Raw genomic sequence first — 15,607 nt, 5'->3', positions numbered from 1 at the left:
GGAGAAAGCTGTGATCACTGGATGCATTACAGCGAGGCAACTAAATCCAGGTCAAGTTGGGCCAAAGAGTTAATAGATGAGTATAAATCAAATGTGGAAATGTTAAAGCATGCTGTCAAAGATCACTGTGCTACATCAATGTCCTCTCCTCAGCATGGTTCATCTCAGCTGATATTTACAGGTACGTGCCATGTTGTGTATAAACCTTGCTTAGCTGATTGTTCAGTTGCTAGGTTAAAAAGGCATACTGAGTCCTTCCATTAATTAGCTGTGACCCCTTAACTGAAATGATCATCAAGAATATAGAGAAAATGGCTTTGCAACATGCCAGATAGCTTAGTAACATTAGGCAAAACAGGTGATACCATGACTCAACCAGCTTGCTTTATATGCAACAGAGCAGTTTGTTACTACATAGTAAATTACAGAAGATGCAGAAATTATGTTGAATATCTTGACTGGCTCTTCTCTTTTTCTGTCTCTTATGTATAACAGAAAAAAGTAAAATTAGTGTTAAATGTGATGCATTGTGAAAGTACAGTATCTTTAATCATGAGCGGTCATCAGTTTTCATTGGAAAGGGTTATTGTAATAGTAAAACATGATGTTTGTGCTTTACCCTCTTTATCGGTCTTCATCTCTGACCAGAAATTTTACAGGTAATACCTCAGTCTTTTTGAAGACCAGCACTAATCTCCTGCCTACATTCCTCTGAATGTTGCCAAGTGCTCAAAACTCTTATAAAAAGTCAGCATTACTTAAGAATCTTCTCAGCACTTCAAGTGCATCACATCCCCTCTTGTTGATGGAGTAATTTTGTCTGTGTATTACCCAGAGATCAATAACCAAACTTAAGGCAGTGGCTTAGAGAGATGAAACCATGGCTACATCACACAGTTCAAATATTGGCTCAGGCACTTGTCGGCAAAGGCAAGGAAAATGATTGTGCCCATCCTGGAGAGAGAGGTGGAATGGGATACATGTGGGGCAAATGAGAACATTTGTCCTCCTGGAGCAGATGAGAGGCAACATCACCAGCGCTCCCTGTAGGTGAATGGGGTGCCTCGCTGACATCAAGCATTTTGTAAAAGTGAGGAGTCGGACAACACTGAGGTTCTTTGCACATCCCTCCACTGGTGTATTACCACAATAACCAGGTTTGGGAGAATTAAAGAAAAATGCTTCCAGTCAGCAGTATGATGCTACACCAAGTACCTTGAATCTCCCCTCTGGTCCCAGAAATGGGCCAGAGATAATCCAGAGGTGTAATTAGAGCTTTGGATGACCTGGCAGATGAGGAAGGGCCCAGTTGTGGGGACAAAGTAGCAACCAAAAAAAAAAAAAAAAAACTTGTAATCAATAACAGTTTGATCTGCTAAGAAGAGATTCATCCTTTGTAGCAGCAGGGGTAATATTGACAAGCATTTAGACTGCTTAGCCAATAAAACATTTCCTGGCTGTCCGTAATCTCCATTACCCTGCAGTGCACCATGGTGCCCTGCCTCACTAGATTTTTATTACCTTGCTTCAGCTTGTATGAAGTAAAAGTCCCAAGTATGTTTTTTGTTTTTCATCTGAAAATTTTTACTGGTATTCTAACTTCTGTTTAATTTCCTGTTTTACAAATTTTGTGATCTTTTCAGTGCTTTCATCTCTTTTTGTCCTGGGACCTAATGTACACATTTGGCATCTTGCTGCCTGATATAGAATTAAAATGGGTAAAAAAAAACTTCTGAATTTTACTGTTTACCTAGTGGATTATTAGTCACCTTTTCCTCATTTCTATGTTGTGGTCTGTTGCCCCCATCCCTCCTTTGTCAAAACAAACTATTCCATTTTTAAAGTGTCCCTGCAGACCCCCCCCCAGGAATTGGCACAGATGTTCGCCTTTTTTTTTTAACCTGGTTGAGGAATGCAGCATCCGTATATCTGCTCCATCTCCCAGCAGTTTACTACTTATGAATTGAAAAAAAAAAATCAGGCTTTGTTAGCAAAAAAGCACATTTAAACCAAGAAGAGAATGGACATCCACCTGCCCATCTGCAAAGATTTTGGGCCAGTGAATGCTCATGCTATTAAATGTCAAAATCAGGGGCTACATAAACCCATTTTATGCCACTTAACCATGTAGAATGGAAACCAGTTAAAATAGTAGTAGTCACAGTTTTTAGTCTTTATCTGTTTAACAACCATATAGCATATCTAAGGTAGAAGCAGGTGTATCCGTTTAGTTAACTTGAAGAAGGGCATTCTTTCAGCAGTCAGTACTATAGCCAAAGGCCTTTAGTCACCACATTCCTGAAAATTTTCCAGGCTGCTGGCCACCTCCCTCTTTATACATGTAATGGTCTGCAAGCAAGATTTCTGTCCACATCTCTGTTGCCAGACCTGCAAGCTAACATTAGAGAAATGGCCCCAGACTATGCTTTTCAATGTTTTCTTACTCTGTTGCGAAAAGAAAGTTTAGTAATTGTATGCCTGTTATAGTTCTTTTGGCTCAGTATTGTTGGGCAGTGGCTTGCCTTTTTTTAATCCTTTCTTTTGTCCTTTGCTTTCCCCTCTTCTCATGCCTTGGCATTTCCCTTGCCTGAGCATTCTAAAACTGTACTTTAGAGCTATGCTGTTATTTATTTATATATTTATAAAGTGCTTGCTTGTTATAGTAAAAAAAAAAAAAAAAAAAAAGAGAGAGAGAAAAGGATAAGTACTTCACTGCCGTAGGAATTTTTCTTGAATTTCTTGTGTTCCAGAAGTCAAAGGCCAGCCCAAATTTCAGGTACTTTTTTCCTGTCTCCTACGCCCTCTGGGATGCCTTCTCTTCCAGTGTCAGGACTTCGGGATGTAAAGAATCATTGGTCATTGCCATTTCTTCAGCTCTTTCTTGCCTTTGTAGTCTGAAGCACCAGTGTTTGTAAGTATGTTGGTCAGTCCAAAGCCAGAAGACTTCATAAAGCTAAGTATCCCACTGGGGAAAGAAATGTTTGCTGTATTGCTTGAATTTTTGTTAGATGTAAGGCAAATCTGATGTGTGTGAAGAAATCCTCCACTGGCTGTTTGTTATGCCTGGGTCCAGAGATTGACATGCTCAGTTGTCCCCACCGCTCTTATTTCATTATTTGTACAGTTAGACATAGGGCTGAGTCTCTTCAAAAGTATATGCTGCAGCATAAAAAGCGTTGGTGGCCTCTGCCTACTGAGGCACTAGCTATTCATCAGCTAGTCGCTCAGTCAATTTCCTGCATAAAATGAAGGTGAAGCATCACAAAGAGGAAAATGCTAAAGAACCAGATAACACCCTTTCTGTATCCCAGACAGCCCTCCCAGGCTTGAGATAGTCGAAAGAAGTGAGGTAAGATGCTTTCACAGCCCTCCTTCCAATGACTGTATATGCTCCTGAAGCTCCCAGTGAGACCCCCTGGGGGCTGCCATGTGTTCCTCTCCATCAACATTTGCAATGTCAGGTTGAGTTCACCCAGGCATTAACTGGGTCTGGGTCTGTTGGGCAGGCACTGGCTTCTGGCAATTGGATCCTCATTAAACCAGTTCTAGAGTGCCTGAGTCACCCACAAACACCTGTATAGGAATCCAGTGGTGGATCCCGAAGTGATCTCCTCAGAATCCAAAAGAGCCAAGAATTGCACTTCCAAAATCCCTTGTCAAATGATAGAGAGCCAGGCCCTCTGTAGATATGTCAGAAAAGTTTACACTTCAGCTATCCCAGCCATGATAGCCTTGATTTGCTAATCTCATGGGATTAACCACTAGGAGACTCTCCTGCATCAGATGAAACAAGTTTTAGATGAGATGGAGGATAAGGCTCTTCAGAAATGATGGATTTGTGCAATTTCATCTTCCAGGTTGCCAAGCACTTTCTCAAATCGTACAGTTCAAAATAGCTAGTGTTCTTACATAAGTGCATGGCCAAAGGGCAGCAGCAGCTGCAAGACAAGCTGCTGTAGATCCTGATCTGTCTAACAGAACTGTGCAAATCATGCTTATCCAATGCTGCCATAAAGAACCATGCCTTCTACAATCAACTTGCCTGGCTATTTATCCCCTAATCTTTTCTCTTATCAAGAAACAATCAACTTGCCTGGCTATTTATCCCCTAATCTTTTCTCTTATCAAGAAACAGTTTCTCAAGAGTATCACTAAGTTGAAGCCCCCCAAGAAGGATTCACACACCTCCATGAGATCTAAATTTTGTCTTAGAAAATTAACCCCATCTCCTTTTGAGTCTGTTGCCTCTACGGATCTCAGATTCACCACTCAGAAGACTGCTTTCCTGCTGGCTTTCACTTCTGCAAGTGGAATCTCTGAGTTACAGGCCCTTATGTGTAGGAAACCTTTCTTCATTTTCTAACCTTTCCTCATTTTCCATATGCCCAAGATGGTATTTGAATTTTTGCAGAACTAGTCTGTTAACCTGCATGACTTCCTCACAAATCCTCAAAACAAAGAAGGTGTAATATAGTATCTGAAGTAGTTAACTTCATTTGATCAGCAACCTGTGGGTTACGGATACAATATGGATCCGAGCCGGCAGCATACCAAGCTAAAGATCCAAGCTCCGAGCTCCACCCCCTTACCCATACTACCCTGCAACTTCCTTCCAATCCCCAGATCTTGTTTGCCGCGGCTTTGACAAGCAAGGGATTCCTCGAGCTCCAGGCGAGTTAAGTATTTTACAGTTTTATAGATAAAACTTTGGGTACATAGTAGTTTGTGTGTGTGTAGTATTTTTCTCTTGGGATAGATATTCGTTTTCTTATTACTTTACTCTATATCCCCCTTATCCTTCGTATCTCTATCACCAGTAGGCCCCTTTTCCTTCAGATGTGCGTGTGAGTGTGTGGTATGGCTGATAGCCAAAAACATACTTTTTCTAAGTGCACTGAGTGTGGCCATAAGCTGTCGCTAGTGGATGGTCACACTCAGTGTGTTCTTTGCTTGGGAGTGGCCCATCTTTCCACAGGCTGCCAAATTTGTGCAGCCTTTAACCCCCGGGCTTTGAGAGACAGGAAGAATAAACTGATTCTGGCGGGCCTTCTACCTACGGAATCGACAACTTCTTCCTCCTCTCCCTCTGTGCGGCTGCGGTTGCCCAACCATCTGGCCCTCCTCCCCTGGCTGGGAATCACCCTCCCACCTCATCCCAGGGAGATTGAGAGGTGAAAAAAGACAGAAAAGAGAGAAGGGAGAGAAAGAGAGAAAGGGACAGAGAGAGAAGCCACAAACGGCGGGCCGAATTGGACCCCTCGGCCCCTCCCGCCAAAGTTCTCCCTTCCCCATCGAGGACTTCCAAGCCTTCCTCCCCATGGCTCCGTTCTCCACGCTTTTCGCCAGAGGAGGAGGCCCGACCATCTTCAAGGTCATCGCGTCGGCCCTCCCAACCGGCTTCGGCGGCCTCATCCAGATCTACTAGAAGTCTCTCGGAGGCAGATATGGACCGGATGATGCGTCGCTTTTTACAGACTCAGCTGCAGATGGGAGTGTTGCTGCCTCTCCCCCCCTCCGGGGTGGAGTTCAGCTCCACTGTTTGCCCCCGATAGCTCCTTCTCCGATCGACTACTGGGTTTCGGAGACTTCAGATCCGAGGAGCCTTGGAGTCAGGGAGTCGGCGCAGATGGTTATCGCTACCTCGACACTGGCCATGCCCTCGAGCCTATCTGATCCCTTTTTGGATCCGAGCTCTTGGAGCCGAGAGCCAGGCATTGGATCCGAAGGGGTGAGTGTGTCTTTGGCTCTGTTGTGGTCGGAGCACACCGTCCACTCGGATCCGAGCGCTTCGGCTCCGACTCCGATCCCTTTGTCGGATCCGAGGGTGCCAGCCACATGTCTTACAGAGGCCGGTTCCCCTTCAGCATTCGATGTTGTGGAGAGGGTTCTCTGTAGAGGATCGAGACCCCTTGCTTTGTCTTCAGGATTCGCCCCCGCTCTCACGCAGCTCGGTTTGTCCTCCATCATCCAATCCCAGGGACAGCCTGTGTCATTGACGCCCCAGCCAGTTCCCCTGGAGGAACATGAATCCGTTGGTGAGCCTCCCTCGGACAATCCCCCCCGAGGAGATTCTTCACAAGCACCTGTGCAAAAGGAGGCACTTGGACTCCCTTGAGTTCCTTACTGAGGATACTGATTTGGAGGAAGGTGAAGGTTCCCCCAAGTCACCCCCCAATGACGCCTCCTTCGGAGACATTATGGAAATGCTCCGCCAAAGGGGGTGGTCCACCAAAAAGCCTTCCTCGGACGAGTCTGTATTCCTGGAGGCATTCGACACAGGCCCATCTACCTCTTGGGTGTCCCCCCTGGCCAACCCTCTGGATTGACCTTATTACCACCAGGGCGTGGAAGGAACCGGACACTGTAGAGCCTAACCCCAGGAGGCTCGACAAGATTTTGAGCCTCCCTACAGACAAAGCTTCATGGAGCAAGGGTTCCCCTGTAGATGCCATGGTGGTGGAGGCAGCCACCAAAAATTAACTAGCTGAGGACAGTTCCTCAGTCCGCCCCCCCCCCCCGACAAGGATTCACAGGCAATGGATCGTATTGGAAGGTGGATGTTTGCTTCAGCTACCTTCTCTATTAGGGCGCTAAATTACTTGGCCCATGTTATTAGACTGCAGCAGGACCTGGGTAAAGAGTACGCTGAGTCTCCTCCAGAGTCCATGCTGCCGAGGATAAACGGACTTTCTCGGTGCATATGGCCACTTTCAAATCAGTGTCAAATACATCTATGCGGCTACTCTCCCATGCCATGGAAGGAGCCACTAGAGCTAGCGGGTCCGGTATTGCCTTAAGGCATCATGCCTGGCTTCGGCTTTGCAATTTCTCGGAACCTTTCAAGGCGTCCTTCGTGAATGCACCCTTTGACGGGTCTACCCTGTTCTGGAAGACCCTCCGCGAGACGCTGGTCCAGAGCGAGAAAGACGTGAAAACACTGTCAGCCGTCTGAATCCGCTTCTCTACCCCTCAAAGGTCCTCCTCCAGGAACCAGTGAGGGCAGAAGAAGATGTGGTTCTGGAAATCTCAGCAGGCCCAGAACTCTCAGGACTCCTTCTCCCCCAGAGGCAGAGGGGGACAAGGTGGACACCGGCCCAGAGGCAGAGGGGGTCCGAAGAACTTTGGGTCACGGGAACCCTTTTCCGACCGACCCGCACAGCAGCCCTGAAGGGTTGCCTGACTGCTCCCCTCTGGAGGCAGTCAGGGGACGTTTCTCGAGGCACCTGGCTCAATGGGACTCCATCACGACAGATCACTGGGTGCTTCAGATAATATCCAGAGGCTATTCAATCCCCTTCATAAACAAGCCCCCTTACTCAAGGTGCCTCCCAGATGTTCCACCCACTCAAAGGGAGACTGCGGCTTTGGAAATAGAAAAGCTGTTAGAAAAAAGAGCCATCCAGCATGTGCCCCCAGACAAGTCCGGATCAGGCATCTACTCCAGGTTCTTTCTGGTGCCAAAAAGGATGGGGGACTTGAGGCCGATTCTCGACCTGTCAACAGTGAACCTTTTCATTGCCAAGGAGAAATTCCAGATGGTCACGCTCCAATCCATTCTGCCCCTCTTGCAGGAGGAGGACTGGATGTGCTCCATAGACCTCAAGGATGCGTACTACCATATATTCATGGACAGATGGCCCATGAGGTTTCTCCGCTTTCGGCTAGGGGCCAGTCATTACCAGTTCAGGGTCCTACCCTTTGGTCTCACCACAGCCCCCAAGGTGTTCACCAAGGTCATGGCAGTTGTAGCAGCCCACCTGAGGCTCCAAGGCATACAGGTCTTCCCGTACCTAGACGACTGGCTCCTCACCGCCCCCACCAGGCATCTACTCTCTCTAGCCAGGGACTTCTTCCTCCGTTTATCACCCCAGTTGGGGATCACTATAAATATCAAGAAGTCATTCCTCCAACCTGTTCAGGTTATAGACTTTATAGGGGCCAGGGATAGATTCCCTTCAGGTCAAGGCTTTCCTAATGCCAGACAGACTTCATAGCATGACTCTACATGTACTAGCTCTTCTTCAGTCTCCTGCTCCCCCAGCAGAGTTAGTCCTGAGAGCTTTGGGGTCCATGGCAACAGCGATCAATTTGATCCTTATGCTCACCTGCACATGAGGGTTTTACAGTGGACTTTGCAAGTCCAGTGGTCCATTCTACATCATCCACTAAACTTGCCGATCCCCCTCAGCAGGGTTTGCAGGAACTCCCTCATGTGGTGGCTCCAATTCCGAGACCTTCGAGAAGGACGACCGTTTGTTATGCCCCTACCCCAGGCCACAGTGACCATGGATGCCTCCCGCCTAGGGTGGGGTGGGGGGCATTGTGCGGGCAGGACTGTCCAAGGCACGTGGACTCGTACAGAGACCGTTCTGCATATAAATGTACTGGAGATGAGGGTGGTCCTTTCAGCGTTGCAGGCCCTTCATGCCTTCCTTCCTCCGGGGACTATTGTGATCCAGTCAGACAATATGACATTGGTCTGGTATATCAACCAACAGGGGGGAACCAGGTCCTACCCTCTTTGCCAAGAAGCCATGAGAGTTTGGGAATGGGTGATCTTCACCAACCGCTTCCTGTTAGCGACACACATTCCGGCGGGTCGGTTCAACATTCTGGCGGACAAATTGAGCAGAACTATTCTCTCCCCTTACGAGTGGTCTCTGAACTCTTCCGTAGTGAAACAGATCTTCCTCAAGTGGGGTCAGCCTTGCTGCGATCTCTTCGCATCACCTTCCAACATGAAGTGCAGTGAGTTTTTCGCTCTAATTCCTCCTTTAGGGGAAGCCCCCAGAGATGCTCTAGTCCATGCTTGGCCTCCCAGTCTTCTTTATGCGTATCCACCACTTCTGCTGATGACAAAATTTTTGCAGAAAGCTCGTCAGTTGGGGCGCAAGATTATTCTCATAGCCCCATTCTAGCCTCGTCAAGTCTGGTTCCCCTGCCTACGGGTCTCATCTAATAGCTCCTCTCTGTATCTTGGATCCCATTCCAGATCTTATCTCTCACCCCTTGGGAATGACCCCTCCGAATCTGGACAAGCTCAAGCTCATAGCTTGGCTGATCCAGTTCCCTTAATTGCCAGGACTCCCGGTATCTCTTCCCTAGTCGAGTCCATTCTGGTGGCGGCACATAAGCCCTCTACCAGGAAGATTTACAATAGTAAATGGAAATGTTTTTCCATTTGGGCTTCACATAAGAACTTGGATCCTTTTACTGCTCCTATTCCAGCGGTTCTAGAATTCTTGCCTTATAGTTTTCAGCAGGGGGCCATTTCATCTACTGTAAACATTCAGCTGGCTGCCATTTCCCATTTTCATATTGGGGACAACTTTGGTTCTCTTGCTGCTACCAGAATTTGTAAGGCCTTTCTAAAAGGTACCTTTCTGTTGAGACCTATTATCAGAAATTCATCCCCACTGTGAGGCCTGACCTTAGTTCTTCAGGCATTAGTATCGCCTCTGTTTGAACCTGCAGCTTCCGTTGATCTGAAGTTCTTGTCATGGAAGACGACCTTTTTGGTAGCCATTACCTCAGCCAGGAGAGTGTCTGAGCTTCAGGCTCTTTCTATCAAACCTCCATACCTTGCATTTGACAAGGACAGGGTATCTCTCAGGACTAATCCCTTTTTTCTTCCCAAAGTGGCTTCCAAGACGAACATTTATCAATCCATTAATTTGTCAGGTTTTTCCCCAATTACCAGAACAAAGGGGAGTATAAACTTTTCATTTACTGGATATTCACAGACAGTTATGTTTTTATTTACACAGGACGGCTGTCTTTCTTAAATCTGACCAACTTTTCATCTCCTTTGCAAAACCCTTTCTAGGGAAACCGATTTCTAAAGTAACTCTCACCAGATGGATTTCGAGTTGTATTCTCTTAGCTTATAGAGAATCTGGCTTGCCAAAACCAATGGGAGTTCTTGCTCATTCTATGCGTTCTCTAGCAACGTTTGCTGCATTCTGGTCTTGAGTTTCCCTGGATGACATTTGTTCAACGGCTACCTGGGCATCCTCTCACACCTTTATTTCTCATTATAAGCTAGATTTGGTATCTAGAGGAAGGGCTGCTTTTGGCTCTGCAGTGCTCCGGAATATTCTTTCTTGAGGACCTCCCAAGATTTCGGGTAGCTGGGGACTCTGTCCTACAGGTTGCTGATCAAATGAAGTTAACTACTTCAGATAAAGAAGTTATGTACTCACCATAACGTTCCATCTGAGTAGGTAACTTCATTTGTCAGCAACCGTCCCCCCCTCCTTCCCCCTAACCTGAATAGTTATTTAGCTGAACTCGAGGTTTGGATGCTCCAGTTTTGTTTGTCTCTGAGTCAGATTTTCTCAGGTTGTTAGTTTGTTTTGTTGTTTGTGCAGGTGGCAAACACCATCTGAGGATTGGAAGGAGGTTGCAGGGTAGTATGGGTAAGGAGGTGGAGCTTGGAGCTCGGATCTTTAGCTTGGTATGCTGCCAGCTTGGATCTGTAACCCACAGGTTGCTGAAAAATCAGGTTACCTACTCAGATGGAATGTTATGGTGAGTACATAACTTATTTTTCATTATACAGTTCATCATATAGTTTCCTGACTAAGAAAATCAAGGGTCTCAAACACCTGTCCTTTACATATAGGCTAAAAGCCCTGTCCCTCTACTTAGTCTCGTACAGACTGCTCAGAGGTGACCTGTGTGTGGCATACAAGGCCATCTCAGACCCAATCTTGATGGAGTTGCTGTATATCTGTAAGTCAGACTCCACTTGCACAACCCGCACACAAGACCTCAATTTGGTCTGTGACATTAATAGAATTTCTTGATGGGATAGATTTGTGTCCCAAAGACTCCCCCATCTGTGGAATAGACTCATCCTCCATGTCAAGCAAAGTACCTCACTAGCTGTCTTTAAGAGGAAGCAGAACAACTGGATGGGAAACAGAAACTACACCCCTGGGATCCCACCTGTGTCCCTGCTGGACAGGGAAACAAGTGCTGACTTTGTGAGAATATGGGAGAAATTCTTGGCTAGGCTTATAAAGGCCCTCCTGGCCGGTTGCTTAGTATCGTCCTCTGAACCTATGAGAATGTACATTGCACAACTCCAGTTTTACTTGCATTAAACAGAAGCCCATAGAAAATCTGATCACTTGTGACTTTTGCTAAACAAAAAAAAAAAAAAGAGAAAAAGAAAGGGGGACCAGTTAAACAAACAAACCATTTCTAAGTGCCATTTGCATTGCCTTGTGTTACAAATATCATGGAAAGCAAGTACCAGGAGGGATGTGAACCCATGCCCTAAGGGCAATGGCAGAAGCAACTACCTGGTCCTCATTCCAAACATTTTCCAAGCAATACAACCTGGCTGCTGTTTCTAGGGGTCAGCAGCATTTGCCTCAGCCATTTTCCAGGGACTCATCTCTTCTGCCCCTTCTCCTGGACAGCTACTCATCTCACTAACTCTGGGAATCATTCCAATAGTAATTACTGCAGCAATGATGCATGCTGAACATAGTACATTTGTGTAGGTACTTACCCTAAATTTAGATATTTGAGTATATTCACTGCTGCAGTACTTATTCTTTCCCACCTACCCTCTCTTTTCTCCTGCTTCCCTTCCAGGATTGGAGTGTGTACTCTACTGTGCTGTTAGGACCCTTCTTCCCCAAGTTAGGTTCTCCACCCCTTTACTATCTCAAGTTGGTCTGGGGCAAGTCATGCTCCTGGCTGCCCTGGAGAGAGTAGAAACCTGGTCAGTGGTCAAGAAAGACCTGAAATATGGCACAAGCTGATGACCTTTTATACACCAATGTCCTGATGTCAGAAGAAATGGCATCTACCGGGCCTAGGGAATGAGAAAAAAAGTCTGGTATTCATGCCATCCTCAGTCTAAAGAGTACCATACGTTCTAACTGTTGAGTTGGTTGGATGCTTTTACAGTTTATTATAATGCCATGGTTGTTTTCTAGTTAGCATTTCTTTGAAACTTTATGCTGTTTACATTTGCCGTGCTATTTGATCTGCCAGATCTGGTTACTACAGCTTAAATCCGTTCATCATGTGCTAGATTGCAGAGTGCAGATATGAATACACCTCAGGAAGGGCAACTCCCTCTGTAAGTAGGCTATTTTGTCAGAATTAAAGTTGTCCTCTCCAGCAGATCTTTGACTGAATTCCCTCTTCAGAGTACCTCATTTGGCCTCAAGATATAAGGCATTTGTTTAGAAGGCAAAAAGAAGAGGGAAAGGCAAAAAAATGCAAAAGAAAATCAAAGACAGACAAAATCAGAGAGAGAAACTGAAAGAAAGAGGATTGAAAAGGATAAGAGTGCAAACACAGAGATTCTTTTTCAAGTTCAAGTTGTAAAAAGTCAAGAACTTAGGAGAGGCTCTATTTCTCCCTGTTCAAGTGTATATAAACTGCTAGTTCCTCTTGTACCCAAAGGCTTTTTCTATTTCTTGTTCTCCCCAGTTGCCTGCCAACCATTAGCATTTCTGTATATCAACTGTCCCATGCATTCACAGGAGCTGACATACAGACTGCCATGAGTGATTTTGTTGGTCTGCCCCTGGGAAGGGACATGTATAATTCACATTACCATAAAGACTACTGTGCCTTCCTCATGACAGTGCCCTCTTAAAAGCTAGTAGCTCTAATGGACCATCCCTTTCCCGCAGATTGTTTCTCTGAGCTCAACTAAGTGTTGCCTGTCACAGGAAGTGTGCCTTTGTGCACTCATTGTGCTATGTGCATATGCACCATGGTTGCCCGTGCTTGGTGGCTCATGCTACATGGGTGCAACACCTGGTGCTTCAAATAAATGTCATCTACGTTGCAAGCCAAAGCTACCTTACCCCCCAAAAGGGGAGCAAGCAGCAACTGCTCCCTCCCATCCTCTCTGACCAGCTCCACCAGGTGTCCGAGCTGCTAATGAAACATGAGACACCTAGGCTATAGTTGGTGCTTTATCCCTTTGTGACACTGGAGCTGGCCTATTGGACTTCATTTTTGAGTCAACTTTTAGTATAAGCTAAACTGCCATTACACATTTTTGTACTTCTGTTTCCCTTTCCCTTTCTCCACCTTTTAGTGTTAGCTTTGCTTACTCAGTTTTCAGTGCTAGTACTTCGTGTTATACCTATTGTTTGCTGTTTTCTGTCCAACCACAGAAACTTTCTTCCGTTGGTTTCTTCACTCTTTTCTCTATCCCCACCCCATTGAGACTGTATACTTTTTTCACTTTTAAATGATTCTACACATTTTCACGTTTTGGTTTTTAGTATAGGATTATTTATTTGTTGCAGTGTTTCAGTTTATTTTCTTGCATTGTTTCTGACTATTTCCCTCTTCTTGCTCTCTAACTTTTCTTTGTGTTTTCTAAGAGCTAACATTTCCCTTCATACTTGCACTCTGTTTTAGTCCATCAGACCATGGACATTTTATTAGGTTACTTTCTTTTCTGTCTTGTATCCTCCGTACCCCGTACTTAGATTCTTTCTGTCCTTATTCAAGCTCACCTTGCATAGATATTATTAGACCAAGACCTATTTTGAAAGAGTCTTGCATTTCTTCTTTCACACAAACCTATCATTGAATTAGGAATTTTTTTGATGGTGCCATGATGCCTCTGTGATTATATGAATTACATCTTTTCACCTTCTCTCACAGCTTTCAGTGATTTTAGAAGCTTGTTACTGCAATGGCTGTGCATACAGAAAAGGCCTGTACCATAAAGTTCATAAATAACATCTAACGTTTCTTGTAAACCAAAAATTAAAGCGTACACATGGTTTTCTATATGTAAATTCTGGCAAATGTTAAATATAGACTACATCTTGTAATCAGTGTCATGGGTGCAAGATTTTGGATGCAGTAGGGGAGAAATGGGTACTTTTTGTTGCATGGAGGCATATTATAGATGACTGGAGAATAAGCATTCTGGTACTAGTATACAAGAATAAAGGGGATATTCACAACTGCGTGTAGTACCGAGAGGTATCAAATTCCTGTCAAACTGCATGGAATTGCTGGAGATAGTGATTACTAAGTGAATATGCAGAATAGTAGAAAGAAAGAAGGAACATTAGCAGCTTGGTTTCAGATCAGTGTGCAGTACACCTAACCCATAGTTTGCAGTGAGGCTGGTACTAGAGAGGAAGTTGGAGATGAGGAATGAATCTAACTGCATTCCTAGACTTGGAGAAAGCATATAACAAGGTCACAAGGAAGCTCATTTGGGAAGTCCTGTGATGATTTAAAGTCCTGGAAACATTAATAGAATTAGTGCATGCTATGTAAAGGGATGCAATGACAAAAGTATGAAAAGTGTTCAGACTCACAGAGGAGATCTCAGTGGGAGTAGGTGTGCATCTGCATCAAGGCTCAGCTCTGAGCCCACTCAAGTTCATACTTCTGGTAAACTACATCAGCAAACAGGTTGTGGAGGAGCAGATCAGCAAAGTTGCTCTATGTAGATGCTGTAGCATTACAAACAGACTCTGAACATAAACTCCAGCAAATGATAGGAGTCTTAAATGTGTAAGTCATGGCCCATGAGATGTAGTTGAGTACAGACAAGACAATGGTTGTGGCTGCATATGGTGATGTTGGGGAACAGAAGCAGCTTAAAACTGAGATGGGAGAGAAAACAGTGAGGCAGGTTAACAGCTTTCAAGTATTTGGGAGAAGTGGTTGAAGAGAAAGGAAATTTGAATGAGGAGGTTAAAGCTAAAATCAGAAGTGTAGCCAATCAGTACAAAGTGTTAGGGATAATGTGTCACAGGAATGCCAAAGAAGTTGAAAAGGTGTATAAAAACACTTTCTTAGCCCTCCTACCAAACAAGCCCGTGCCACCTCTTATCTACTTTTCTCTGTCTCATCTATGGTGCCCCATACCAACCTACAATCTTCTCGAAAAGCAAAACTTGAAGTCTGTTATAATAAAGTCACCAAGTTTGCTTCTCCTTCTTCTTTTGGCTGCTCCCATTAGGGGTTGCCACAGTGGATCATTGGTCTGCAGAGCGAATGGCAGTAGAGTTTTAAGATGTCAAGTTGCCAGATTGGCGTCCAACCTTCCTCAGATGGCTCACACATGCACACACACTCACACCTAGGGCTAATTTAAAATGGTCCAATCCACTTACAGCATGTCTTGTTAATGTGGGAGGAAACTGCAGCACCCGTAGTAAACTCAAGTGAACACAGGAAGACATGCAGACTCCGCACAAAAAGCACCCTAACCAAGAATCGAACCGGAGAACCTCTTGCTATGAGATGACAGTGCTAACCGCTGCACCATTATGCCACCTTAAAGTCACCAAGTTCACTACAAATGCAAAATATTCTACCCACTATTGCATAGTGAAGCAAGGGCTTCACTAACTATAGAATGCACTCCCATTAGCTATTTAGGAGTACCAGTAACATCTCCTTTAAATTATCTCTGAAGCAACATCCCTCCACTCTTTGGCACTGCAGATGATTTAACCTCCAGCTTCCTAAAACTTTACTCCTTTTACTTCTAACGTATCACCTTTTTATTATCTACTTTCATCTTCCTAAAACATGACTCCTTTTACTAAAATCATATCTCATTTTCATACTCTTCACATCTCCTAATTTC

General features: G+C 44.9%; 1 protein-coding gene across 1 annotated transcript in view; it reads left to right on the top strand.

The window, feature by feature from the left end:
* The window catches only part of UHRF1BP1L (UHRF1 binding protein 1 like), a 2,202,923-nt gene that overhangs the window by 1,237,489 nt on the left and 949,827 nt on the right, over positions 1-15,607 (top strand). The window contains exon 10 of the mRNA XM_044087916.1: positions 2-181. Coding sequence (XP_043943851.1) covers positions 2-181 — 180 coding nt within the window. The remainder of the gene's footprint in view (position 1; positions 182-15,607) is intronic.

This window comes from Protopterus annectens, chromosome 11.part0 (genome assembly GCF_019279795.1).
Source record: "Protopterus annectens isolate FY-2018-M chromosome 11.part0, PAN1.0, whole genome shotgun sequence".
Classification (NCBI taxonomy): domain Eukaryota; kingdom Metazoa; phylum Chordata; order Ceratodontiformes; family Protopteridae; genus Protopterus; species Protopterus annectens.
This window is presented reverse-complemented; position numbering and strand designations above follow the sequence as displayed.